The sequence below is a fragment of the Mirounga leonina genome, unplaced genomic scaffold, assembly GCF_011800145.1.
Source record: "Mirounga leonina isolate KUSES-001 unplaced genomic scaffold, KU_Mleo_1.0 Mir_418, whole genome shotgun sequence".
NCBI classification, from domain to species: domain Eukaryota; kingdom Metazoa; phylum Chordata; class Mammalia; order Carnivora; family Phocidae; genus Mirounga; species Mirounga leonina.
In genome coordinates, this window is record NW_023270739.1 from 26839729 (window position 1) to 26853196 (window position 13468).

Below are 13468 nucleotides of genomic sequence, written 5' to 3' on the forward strand. Positions count from 1 at the left end.
CATAACAGTCATTGTATGTACCTATCACATTTCATTTGTAGATTCATCTGTTAAACATGTGAGTTGTTTCCACTTTTTGACTGTTGTGAATAATACTGCTATGAACCCTGGTGCACAATTATCTGTTCTAGTCCCTGCTTTCAATACTTTTCTGTATAAACCTAGGAGTTAACTTATTGAGGAACTGCCCATTGTGGAACTTGTTTTCCACAGAGCTACAACATTTTACATTCAAACCAGCATCCAGCACTATTTTTAAGGATCTCTCTCTCTCTCTCTCTCTCTTTTTTTGAAGTCAAACCTAGACTGGGAATAAGTAGCAAAGCTTAGAGGTTTGCCACAGTTTGTTGATAAGTTGCTGGTATTAACACTCTTGACACATGACCTCCTAGACTAGAGCAATGTTTCACAATGTACACAGCTTAAGACTCCCTTATTACATCTGTAGGGCCCTGATCCCATCCTATACATGTTGAATCAGCATCTCTGGGAATGGGGTCCCCTAAATTATCATTATGCATGCTAAAATATGAAACTCAGAAACGTAGGCTGTTGAGTTCTTGAGGGCAGTGAGAATATCTGCCACCTTTGTACCCCACAGAGCCAAACAGGAGACAGTCAACAAACTTATACTTGGATTGAACTAACACTGAAATCTAAAGGTATTTCCTATCTGCTTAATTGCTATGTACAGTATTTACTGAAACTAAATTCTATCACTAGACAACTAGAACACCTGTAATTAAGGTGTGCAGTATACCTTTCATCTACAGCGAACATGTATCTTACCAGGTGTGGCCCATTAGTGTCATCTTTTGCTGCCAATAACGTTCATCTTATATGTAATTTTCAGCTGAGTCCTTCATGCTTTGAGGTAGGGTAAAAAAGGATACGGACTTAGAATTGGAAGATGTGACTCTGGGATCGTTGACAATTATATGTAAAATATCTAGGAATCAAGTTTATAATTTGTAAACGTTGGTAACATTTTGTCACTCTATCAACTTCATAGTGTTGCCGAAGCGCAGATGATATTATGTGTAACAAAGCCTGCTGTACAAGGGGCTATAGTTACTATGTGGCCTAATAATTTAAACAAAAACAAAAAGTTTCTTTCCGAGGCTTCCTACAGACTTTAAATATGCTGCCGCGTAAGTCTGCGGCTCTAAAGCAAACGCTAATGAGCAGAGAATAGAAACACATAACAGGAAAACATTAAGCGGATGCACAACATTCATTCGTTCATTCGGTTTATCCAGCATCTGTATTCACATCACGAAGCGTATTGTGTGAAAATCAGTGATTAAATAAATTAAAATGTGTCCTCCAGAGGTTTAGTTCCTGTGCGTCTATTAATAACTATCAAGCTGCCCAACTTCAGATCAAAACTCCCTTCCCCCGTCATTAAGCGGTTGGGGACCCTCTCCAAATTTGTGGGCGCTGTCTCTTTAACGTGTAATAGAACTTCGATTGCATCGATCATAGACCCTTTACCCTTCCTCCCATCGGTCTCATTTCCATCCCGGTGACTGCCCTACTTCACAGTTTCAAGCCGCGGGGAGAGCTAAACGTTGGCTTTCGGGTCACACCTGACCCCGGGGCGTCCCGCCTGCCTGCCGGCTGCGGCCCGGACCCCTCCGGCGCCGGCGACGCCTCGGGGCTCGACTGGCCACGCCTGGAGCGCGGCGTTTGACTGGGCCGCCGTTGTTGTAGTGACCGGGAGGCGCCGCCGCTCTGGGCAGACGGTTCCGGGCGTCGCACGGTCCCCCCCCCCCCCCCCCCGTCCTCTCCCTTCCCCCGGTTCCCCCCGCCGGCTGGAGCCCGGCGCCAACCGCGCCTCCCATGGCCTCCGCCCTGGTAAGGAGGGGCTGGGGGGCGCCTCCCCGGAGCTGGTGCCAAGGGCTGCGGAGCCAGGTCGGGGCCGCGCTCGCACCTGGCGGGAGATGGAGGCCGGTGTCCGCAGCCGGGTCCTGAGCCGCGAGCCCCTCGCCCCTCGCCCCTCGCCCCTCGCCCCGGGGCGTCCACGTCTCACTCTCTGCTACTGGGGCCGACTTCTGGCCAGATCCCGGGCGCTTCTCCCTGCGTCCCGGAGCCCCGGACCGAGCCGGGGCAGCCCTATGGCCCCCAGAATTCGCTGAGGGTTTGCGTGGAGCGCCTGCGTCAGAATCACCTGGCAGGTTTTTAAAAAGTACCGAAGCCGGGCCCCACTCGCACCTGTGACTCCGAGCCAGCGGCCGGGGCCCGGGAACGTGCATTCGAATAAGTTGCCCAGGGGGCCCCGCGGGCGCGCCTGGTTCTGGGAAGCGCCCATGGCGGGTTTTGCGGGTTCTGCGCGGGAAGCCGGCGCCTGGCATCCCCCGGCAGGGGTCCGGGCGTGTGCTCGCGCGGGGCGCCCTGCCCCGCAGGCTCGCCGCCAGTGTGGCGGTTCCCAGGCCCGGCTCCGGGGGAGGAGACCGTGCTGATCCCGGGACTCCCGCGTCCGAGGGCTGCACCTGCTTGCAACACTTGACAACTTTCCTTCCCAGGAGGACCCCGCTCTGGAGCGATATTTTAAGGGCCACAAAGCTGCGATCACCTCCGTGGACTTTAGTCCCAACGGCAAACAACTTGGTAAGTGTTGTTCTCTCTTTTTGTGATGAGGTCGGAAACCTTGCCTCCCGTCCACACGGGGCCGCGGGAGAACCACTGAGGACCGGGGTGGAGGTTGAGAGCGGCGGGAGACTCGGGCACCTTGGTCGTGTCGGCCCCGGCGCCCCCATCCCAGCCCCGCAGAGTCGCCTACAGGCCTGGGCCAGGCCGACGACTTTCGCTAACTAACCACCAGGAGGAGTGAGTGGGAAGGGGAGGGGTTTGTCCTCGGCCCAGGGAGGGTGGGGTGCTGGCGAGAGAGTTTGTGAAAAGTTGTGAGAAGAGCAGGAGGAAGCGGGGAGAGAGGAGTTGGGGCTGTGCCGGAGGCCAAGGACTGAGGGGTCTCAGGTCACCCCTGGAAGCCCCCGTGGCTGGAAAGGAGCCGAGCGTCTGCGTCAAAGACGGGACCCGCTCGGAAGTTCGCTCCTACCTGAGCCGGGAACTCAAATCTGCGGGTCCGCAGCCCTTCTCCTGCGTGGTGACTCTGGTGGCCGCGTTTGCGCCCTGGCCATGAGGATCCGGATGGCCGTGAGGTGGACCTGGGCAGGCAAAAGCTGCCTGTTGCTGGCGCTTTTAACAGTGGCCTATATCTTAGTGGAACTCTCGGTCTCCACTTTGCATGCCTCTCCAGCAGCCGACCTTGCCAGGGAGCGGGGGCCAAAACAGCTTTCAGACCCCTGGGAAAAGGCAGAGGATTTGTCTCGTCCGCTCTACAAGAAGCCCCCAGCCGACTCCCATGCACTTGGGGAGTGGGGAAAAGCCAGCAAACTCCAGCTCAGCGAGGGTGAATTGCAGCAGCAAGAGGAACTTATTGAGAGATATGCCATTAATATTTATCTCAGTGACAGGATTTCCCTGCATCGCCACATAGAAGATAAGAGAATGTATGAATGTAAATCCAAGAAGTTTAATTATAGGAGACTTCCCACCACCTCTGTTATCATTGCTTTCTATAATGAAGCCTGGTCGACTTTGCTCCGCACCATCCACAGTGTTTTAGAAACTTCTCCTGCGGTCCTTTTGAAGGAAATCATCTTAGTGGATGACTTGAGTGACAGAGTTTATTTGAAGACACAGCTTGAAACTTATATCAGCACTCTTAATAGAGTGCGCTTGATTAGAACAAATAAGCGGGAAGGGCTGGTTAGAGCCCGCCTGATTGGGGCCACTTTTGCCACTGGGGATGTCCTCACTTTCCTGGATTGTCACTGTGAGTGTAATTCTGGTTGGTTAGAACCACTTTTGGAAAGAATTGGTAACGATGAGACGGCAATTGTTTGTCCTGTTATAGACACCATTGATTGGAATACTTTTGAATTCTATATGCAGACGGGGGAGCCCATGATTGGTGGATTTGACTGGCGCTTAACCTTCCAGTGGCATTCTGTCCCCAAACATGAAAGGGACAGACGGAAATCGAGAATTGACCCAATCAGATCACCCACCATGGCTGGAGGACTGTTTGCTGTCAGCAAGAAATATTTTCAGTACCTTGGAACATATGACACTGGAATGGAAGTGTGGGGAGGTGAAAACCTTGAGCTGTCTTTTAGGGTGTGGCAGTGTGGTGGTAAATTGGAGATCCACCCGTGTTCCCATGTGGGCCATGTATTCCCCAAGCGGGCGCCATATGCTAGACCCAATTTCCTACAGAATACTGCTCGGGCAGCGGAAGTGTGGATGGACGAGTACAAAGAGCATTTCTACAATCGAAACCCTCCAGCAAGGAAAGAAGCTTATGGTGATATTTCTGAAAGAAAATTACTACGAGAACGGCTGAAGTGCCAGAGTTTTGACTGGTATTTGAAAAATGTGTTTTCTAATTTACACGTTCCAGAGGATAGGCCAGGTTGGCATGGAGCTGTTCGCAGTATGGGAATCTCTTCTGAATGTTTAGATTATAATTCTCCTGACAACAACCCCACAGGTGCTAACCTTTCCCTGTTTGGATGCCATGGTCAAGGAGGCAATCAATTCTTTGAATATACCTCAAGCAAAGAAATAAGGTTTAACTCTGTGACAGAATTATGTGCAGAGGTTCCTGAGCAAAAAAATTATGTAGGAATGCAAAATTGTCCAAAAGATGGGTTCCCTATCCCAGCAAACATTATTTGGCATTTTAAAGAAGATGGAACCATTTTTCATCCACACTCGGGGCTGTGTCTTAGTGCTTTCCGGACACCTGAGGGTCGACCTGATGTTCAAATGAGAACTTGTGATGCTCTAGATAAAAATCAAATCTGGAAGTTTGAGAAATAGAAGAGCACAACGGCACTTTCTTCCTGAGCTGACAAGAGTTCCAAGAAAGTCAAAGAGCCGGTAAAGAACGTCAGTGAAGATTTTATTTTATCAGAAATCACCCACTGGTCATCTGCGAGAGCTCTGTGAAAGCTGTGTTCCATTTTGGTGTAGAACACTGAAAGTGGGTGCATAGAGAGCTGCTCTTTAATCTCTCAAAGTGCCTTACTGATGGGTTGTCTTATTTAAGAGCTTTGTCAATATGGTTTCTTCTCCTTAAAGAAGTTGACTGTGAATTGAGATACACAAAATGTTTAAGTGCCAGACTTAGTATTACAGAATGTAAAAGTCCAAGCATAATGAGGGATGAGTTATGTTGATGGGTAAGTTCACTACCCATCCCTTTAAAAACAGAACTCATAAATGTGCGGTTGGAGCTATTGCTGTTTTGATTGTATATAGGATTTGAATTTCTTTTAGCCAGCACATTAAATTTTAGGTGTTTTTTTTTTTTAAATTTTGATTTTCCTTTAATCAGCTAGAAATCAAAGAAAGTTGATTTGAAGGGAAAAGGCCTGGTTTAGATGTATGTTTCATTGGAAGAGGTCATTAGTTTGAATATGAATTTGGAGGTCTTTTTAACATGGAGACATCTCAGAATGAAATGGGGAGAGATTTACATTCCATACTTGGTGAACTTGAGCTATTAGACTTCACTGATTTGTATTGATACCTCATATTGCTCTGATTTTGTAAGCTGTCCTCTCTGTGAACTCTTTTTTTGTGTGTGGGGGGCATTTTCTGATTGCACTTCCTTAAGTTATGAATGTACTGGAGAGGGACTCATTCACAATACTGTGCTTCCCTTTGTTAATGCTTAATCGTTTAAAGTAAACATAGTTGTTGGCTCTCTGAAGTTAAACCCAACTGCGTTTACTGAAATGTGTGAAACTGAAAGTGGGCCGCATGCTACAAAGGCTGTGGGATTCTTGTAGGAGTCTTCCTGATTAGGACGTTTAAGGATTTATCTTAAAACAAGGAAAAAGACTGTCTGGGCACTGGTGAATGCCACCTTGCAGCCTGTTTTCAGCACCTAGCATCAGCCTGGTACTTAGGCAGCTTTCATTAAGTGGGTGAATGGATGGATGGATGGATGGATGATGAATGAATGAAAGGCTCAGCCATGGAATGTGATTTTGGTCCTGTCCTTTGACCAACAGACTGTTTGGGCCTCAGTTTTCTCATCTGTAAATATGGGTGCTGGATTAGATCTCAGAGATTCCTTCCAGCTCTGAAATGTTTTGATCACACATTACAATCACTCTTGCAGTCTTTATAATACTTTTTATGTCTTCACTTTTAACACAGATAATGTGGTTGAACAACATTCAGTTCAGTTATGAAGCTGGAAAAGAGGGACAGTTTTAAATTAGGTGAGGGTCGCCTGGGGGGCTCAGTCGGTTAAGTGTCCAACTCTTGGTTTCAGCTCAGGTCATGATCTCGGGGGTCATGGGATCGAGCCCCACGTTGGCCTCTGCACTAAGTGGGGAGTCTGCTTGAGATTCTCCCTCTGCCCCTCCCTCCACTCTTTCTCAAATAAATAAATAAATAAATAAATAAATCCCTAAAAAATAATTAAGTGAGCTGAGCCCAACTGAAGTGGTTTAGTTTGGATTGAGTGGAAAATTGTTGTGGTCAATGTTTGTATTCATTTTATTTTGACAATTATTGAACCAATTTTTGTTTTTAGCTTTACTCTTCAAACTCTAAAAGTAATCTTTTGGGCTAAGAATATAAATATTTACCAAAACTAATTACCTGAGTAAAAGCATACTTTTTTTTTTTTTAAGAAAAAAGTATGTTTACTAGTTTTATTTCAATGCTATATCCAGAAATCATAGGCTGAATTTAGAATTAAATCTCAATTAGTTCACTTTGGTCTAAATTTATGAAAAATGCGTACTCCATAGAGAATTAGATGACAGTACTCATAAGTAAAGTTGTTTTCAGTGCGTACATAATGATGGGACAGAAGGGACTTTGCAGAATGTGAATTTAAGGAAAGCTTTTAGGATAACCATTTTAAAAAGTAAAAGTGCTATGTATCTTGAATATTTTATTTCTCTTTTGCTTCTTAAAATGAAAATGTGTTAATAACTTTCATTAATTACCAACCTTAAAGTTTATCAAAGAATTGTCCAAATTTCATGTGCAATGTACATGGCCATGGGTGTAATTTAAGAAGGATTTATAAGAATACTCTGAATTTTGCAAAAATCGTTGTTTGATAGCAGTTGTTCTAAACCCACCCTCTCCTCTTGCCCGGTCTACTTTTTAATTTAAATTATCCTTTCTCTCTCTCTCTTTTTTTTTTTTTGTTCTTGTTAGCTCCCTATCAAATGGAAAAACTAAAATTGATGTATTCTGGAAGTACTTATTGGAATTACTTTTATTCCAGTATCTTGCTGCTCTTGTCAAAAGGTGAAGGGGGGGGGTACTGAAAAGCAGAGTACTTAATTGTTTACCTATTGCCTAAACTTCAGGCTGTGACCCATTCATCTTTTTGGAAGGAATTTTGGGATAGTGCTTTATTTATACCAATAACTTGAAAGTGTCCAGTTGTTCATTCCTCTGGACAGTGTATGTAACAGAAGAATGAGACTTTCATATTTTCATCTTTAGGCATTTCCAATTTAATTTCAAAAACATACTGTAAAATTACAAACAAAATTTATTTTGATTCCCTAATTCCAATTTATTGGTACCAAAGCTCTCTTCTGCTGTAGACCATGAAGAGTTGACCTTTTAAGTTACTTTACATACTAGTAACAGTTTCAGTAAAATATTTGGTAGACAAGAGGTTTCCATTTTAAATGGTCACTGTCATTTAGTGTCCAGTTCTTTGAGTAGATTGTCTAAATAGGCATTTCTAGCAGTCGTCTTTTAAAAAATTGATAACCTAGTCATCTGCAGGATCTCTGTAACTCAGAATAACTTGTTTGTATAAGAAAATCTGTTTACTCCCCCAGGGGTAGGCTCCTGCATATTCATTGTATGTTGGCAAATCAAACTTTTCTAGGTTGAATACAAGAGGTTATTTTTAAGTTGTAGAGTCTTAGTGGTTTTAGGATCTCAATTTTAATTAATAAAATATTTAGTTTTGACTTGTTTGTCCCTTTAAATTGCTGTGTTAATAATATTTTTAAATGAGCACAAAGAATGTTGAAGTTCAGATTAATCTTTTGAACAATGAATTTTTTTCCTTTGTGATGAGCAGTTTCCATCCTTTTTTTTCCTTTTGTTAATGGTTTTTGCAATATTGATTAAGATATAAAATAAAATGTGTGGCTAATTATTTTTGCAAATGGATTCTAATAATTTTAGTTTATGGGATCATTGTTTCTGTGTACACATTTGTTGATGGTAACAGAGGTGAGTTAAGCTTGTAATTATTTTGCTTGTTTGAAATACAGACAGAATATTAAAAAGTCAAAGTTCCTGCATTATTTTGCAAGGTGTCATTAACCAACAAGCATTCTGAAGCGGTGTTAGCACTATTAATACATGCGTTAACTACTTGTAAACAAACAGGAAATGATCCTGGAGTTCTGGGACCCATTGGGGGCACTATAAAAGGAAGCAGGTGAGCGTCTGGGCACCTTAACACCAATTTCAAAACGCTAGGCTAAAAAGAAATAGGTCTATTCTGTAAACCACATAGCCTCACATTTCCCTTAACCTTCTCTCTGCATCACCCCATCCTAAGTACATTTCCTGTCCACCAATCATATCTCTCTTCCTCCTTAGTGATTCTGCCTAATGCCCTACACCCCTGCCTCTCCCCAGCCTGAGACACTGCCTGGGAATCACTATTCTAAGTGAATAGTGGGGATTCACTATTCTAAGACATCAGATGTCTTATAGCCACATTTAGGATATGTATAGTTGAGATAAACGTATTTTTATACTGACCTTTTGGTTTTTTTTTTTTTTTACATAGAGTTTAAAGTGTTACTATAAATATGTATGTTATAATCTTGCTGTCTTACTAAGTGATGGCAACCCTGTGCAAATCATTTTATCTCTGTTTCAATTTCATGAAAGTGAAAAAAGACTGGGAAAATCATAGAGACAGTACATAGGGTTTGCCAGGGGTTGGTGGGGGCGAGGAGTAGAGAATCATTGCTAATGGGGATGGTGGTTTTTTTTTTTTTTTGCGGGCAGGGATGTGATGAGAATGTTCTGGAATTACATAGTGACAATGGTTGTACAACTTTGGGTAAAACACTGAATTATACACTATAAAAGGGTGAATTTATGGTATTTGAATTACATCTCAATTATTTTTTAAATAAAGAAAACTTTAGGGGAAAAGAAGAGGCTGGAGAATTTCATGTATCCCAGAAAAGATTTCTATGTCCCTCTGTGCCCATTAGACTTTAAAACAGGCCAGCAGGATTTATTAATACTTGAGTCATTTTGTAATTCATCAGAATTAAGAAAGCTAGATATATATGTGAATTAGGCTGTGAGTAGAAATCAGTTTGTATTGGAATTTTTTCCTAAGATTTCAGAGAAACCTCAATCAATTTTTTTGAACAGGAAGTAGGGATTATTATAAAAGGTGAAATGAGTTCCTGAATTGAATAGTTGTCCATGGCAGAACTGAAGAGTAGACAGGTCCTTACAACTTGCTGTTAATCAGACACTACTTTTCCTTTTGTGCCAAGCTCAATCATTTTCTCAAGCTGGCCTGGGAGAGTTGTCTACTGCAGGCCAGGGGTGTCCTTGGCTGTCTGGTCACTATTCTAACCCTCTTATTTGCATGTATCTAATCTTGTTCAAAGAGGGAAATGGGAGGTACTCTATTTAGTGCTCCTTTATTTAGTTAATGCTACTGTGTGCCAGATGCTGGCTTATGCTCTGGGTATACATACAGAGGTGAACAAAACACATGTGTATGCTTTTTCAGGGGGTATGAAGAATTCACAGTCCAATGATAGAGACAGATTTTAACTAGGAAACACATAAATCATGTGCAAGTACAACCTGAAACAGGAAAAGAAGTGCATGGTATGAAGAAAAGGAAGAACAGTGGCGACGTAAGTTTATGGGGTTAAGAGACACTCCTTTGTAGAAGTTAGATTTAACTCAAGACCTGAAGGAGGAGTTAGCTAAGCAAAGACTGGAGAGAGAATAGCGTATGCAAAAACCAAGGGTGGGAAAGAACTTGTCCTTGATCAAGGAAATAGAAGAAGGCCAGAGGTGCCTGGCTGGCTCATTTGGAAGAGCATATGACTCTTGATCTCAGGGTTGTGAGTTCAAGCCTGGCATTGGGTGTAGAGATTACATACATACTTACATACGTACATACATACATACATATACAAACAAACCTAAAAAAAATTTACTTAAAAAAAAAGAAGACCAGAAGGGCTAGAGCCTGTAAATGAAGAGAGAGAGTTTTGGGAGATGAGTTTGCAGGGGAAGGCAGAGGCAGTTTAGGTAAGGTCTTGGAGGCTAGAGTGGGTCAAATGGTGGCACTTCAAACATGTCCCTGAAACCTGTAAATGAAACCTTATTTGGAAAAAAAAAAAGTTCTTTCCAGATGTAATTAAGTTAAGGATCTCTAAAAGAGATCATCCTGGATTATCTTGGTGAGCCTTGAATCCTATGACAGGTGTTCTTATGAGAGACACAGAAGAAATAAGAGGAGAAGGCCATGTGAAGCCAGAGGCAGGGATTGGAGTCATGCAGCCATGAACCAAAGAGCTTCTGGGGGCCTCAGACATTGGAAGAGGCAAGGAATGGAATCCTCTTTAGAACTTCAGAGGGATTCCTGCCAACACCTTGATTTTGTACTTCTGGCCTTCAGAACTATACCAGAAAATTTCCTTTGTTTTAAGCCTCTAAGTTTGTGGCAATTTGTTATGGCAGCCACAGAAAACTAAGACAGAGGCCATGTTTTAGGATTTTGTTCTGAGAGTTGTGAAAAGTTGTTGAGAGGTTTTAAGTAAGGGAATGGCATGATATGATTTATACCTCAAAAAGATCATTGTGGCTACTATGTGGAGACTGAACTATTAGTAGAGAAATCAATTAGAAGCTATATTAGTAATAACAGCAGGAGATGATGGTGGTCTTCAAACCAACGTGGTGATCTGGGAAAGAGAGAAATGTGGTTCTTAGCATAAAGATGGTATTTAAAGTTGTCAAAAATTCAGAAATAACAGAAGTAACACCAAGCAGTCCCTGAAATAGTAATTAGTAAAAGTTTATTGTGTGCATGCCATAAAGACAGTTTGCAAACTGGGAGTAACTCAAAACATGGAATGAGGCTCAGAGATATGTTATAAAGCAGCTTTTACTGTAAGAAAGCAGTGACTTTATACTTCACACTGATTGCTTGTAATATTAGAATTGTCTTAAATGATAGGGTGTTGGTCAGCAGTTACCTTGGGAAACAGTTCAAGTTTTCTTATGATTTCCAGGGACATAAGCAAGAAATGACCCAGGTCAAGTTAGTTTTACAAAATAAGCTAAATTAATCTTTGTATGACTAAATAGGTTTTGTGTGCTCAGGGAATTTTCAAGGCTGGTCTCCATTTGTTTTTGATTTTAGCAAAGTCATGGGAATATTTGAGGTCACCTGGGAAGAACATAGAACAATGAGGGCAAATGGCCCAAGACTGAGTCCTAAAGATCTCCAACCTCTAGACCAGAAGAAGAAATGGCAAAAGAATCTAAGAAGGGATAATCAGAAAGATAGGAGAAAAACCATGAAAGTAGGGTGTCATGAAAGCCAAGGTCCAGGGTGGGGTAGAAATGTTGAATTGAGAGGAGAAGATACTACAGTTATTAGCAGGGGCACCTGGGTAGCTCAGTCGATCAAGTGTCTGACTCTTGATTTTGGCTCAGGTCATGCTCTCAGGGTCATGAGATCGAGCCGCACATCAGGCTCCGCGTCATTAGGAGAGTGGGGAGGGGACTATTGCAGAATTAAGCACTGCTGGACAGTATGGAAGATCCTTGTGAAATTAGTGGTTCTGAATTTACAGTGTTTCCAATCTGTTTGGGGGTGTGTCTAGCCCTTTTCACTGGTACAGATATAGTCCCAGAAAAGACAGAGTGATTGGGACTTGGCTGAGGAAATTTAAAGGAAGGAGGGAGGGTTAAGGGGTTGAATATATGTGGAAGAGAGGGATTATCAATTGGATAAGGAGAGAAATGAAGATTAGAATTTGGAGGGAGAAATGAAGAGAGCCCTCTGCAGGTTGTCAGAGGATGATGGCTTTTGATTCATGATCTGGGAAGTGTTCAGGTTCTGCTGATGACAAGATGCAGTATGTGGCCTCTGAATGAGTCGCTGAGGAAGCGTGGAACTAGAGGGCTTTGGAGAGTCTTGGTTATTCCCTTGGTCTGAAAGGCTCTTCAGTTTTCACTCTGCTTGGCTGGCTCCTTCTTGTCCTTGATGCCTCTACTTAAAATGCTACTGATAACTCCATCTGAATTAAGTATTCTACCCTCACACAGAATTCTTATTATGACTCCCTGACTTATCTTTCATGTCTGTTAGCACAATTGAAAATGATATGTTTGCCTGTTGTTGACTTGTTTTCCTCCTCTTCATCTGAATGTAAGTAAGCTCCCCATTTAGAGATTTTGCCTATTTTGTTACTTAGGACTTTCCCTGCCCTTGCCACAATGCCTTACGTGTTGTAGGGGTGAGATATCTTTTGAATGAACTAATAATATCAGGAGTTGGAGAGGAAAACTGTGACCTGGGGTAGGTGAAATGGGAAAGAGAAAATGATTGTCCCTTGAAAGGGTTTCAGGAAACTTGGGGTTCCCAAGCAAAATCAAACATAAGTGGTTGAGAAGAAGGGACTTTCAGGGAGCAGGAGGTAGGTATAAGGGAGATCATCTAGTGGGTGTTCCTCTGGCCGAGTGGTAACTTTTGGAAAGAGAGAAGGCACAGGTGTTAGGGTCAGCTAAGGGGACATTCAGAGCATTATGGGAGTGAGTACATGTGATTGATGACCAGAGGGGCTCAAGGCTCCAACTTCTGGTCTGGTCATGACTGGAGGAAATAGAGCATAAAGTGTGGCAGATTTATACTTGATAACCTTTTAGAAGGTGGTGGGCTCTTGGGTTTCACAGGGTGGGTTGGGAAGGATCAGAGGACAGGGGAATGGGAAGAAACAGTAACCGGTGAAGTGTTTCCATCCCTTTTGATGGTTCGGTGACTTTGCTGAAGCTCTGTAGCCTGGCTGGGCCTGGTTTGCCGTCTGATTCTGGAGCCACATTTTTTCCATTAGGCTGCCTTCTCAGAGGGCAGCGCTCAAGTTTATTTAACCATCAGGAGAGTTTAAAAGTACTGTCACGTGGTTTGTGGAATCGGAGCTGCATTTTAGAGGTTTTGATTTAAATTTATATAATTTTAACATTGAAGTCACTTCCCCCCCTTTTTTTCCTTCAAGGTTATCCCGTCATTGACTCAATCCCTATTTAGCCTTTGGGCTGTTTGTAGAATAAATGATGATAAAGAACAAGTTTTTCTTTCTTTCTTTCTTTCTTTCTTTCTTTCTTTCTTTCTTTCTTT

At 43.0% G+C, this 13468-nt stretch overlaps 2 protein-coding genes across 2 annotated transcripts in view; both read left to right on the plus strand.

The window, feature by feature from the left end:
- The first annotated feature begins 1783 nt into the window (after positions 1-1783).
- The window catches only part of POC1B (POC1 centriolar protein B), a 93434-nt gene continuing 81749 nt past the window's right edge, over positions 1784-13468 (plus strand). The window contains exons 1-2 of the mRNA XM_034987865.1: positions 1784-1857; positions 2526-2610. Of these exons, the coding sequence (XP_034843756.1) occupies positions 1843-1857; positions 2526-2610 (100 nt within the window). The 5' untranslated portion in view covers positions 1784-1842. The remainder of the gene's footprint in view (positions 1858-2525; positions 2611-13468) is intronic.
- Positions 2844-5789, plus strand: LOC117998907 (polypeptide N-acetylgalactosaminyltransferase 4). The gene has a single exon (XM_034987864.1). The coding sequence runs from the start codon at positions 3139-3141 to the stop codon at positions 4885-4887; it is 1749 nt and encodes a 582-aa protein (XP_034843755.1). The 5' UTR covers positions 2844-3138; the 3' UTR covers positions 4888-5789.

What these genes read in the sequence shown, in the direction of transcription:
- LOC117998907 (XM_034987864.1), top strand. Translation starts at nt 3,139, where the DNA reads ATGAGGATCCGGATGGCCGTGAGGTGGACCTGGGCAGGCAAAAGCTGC.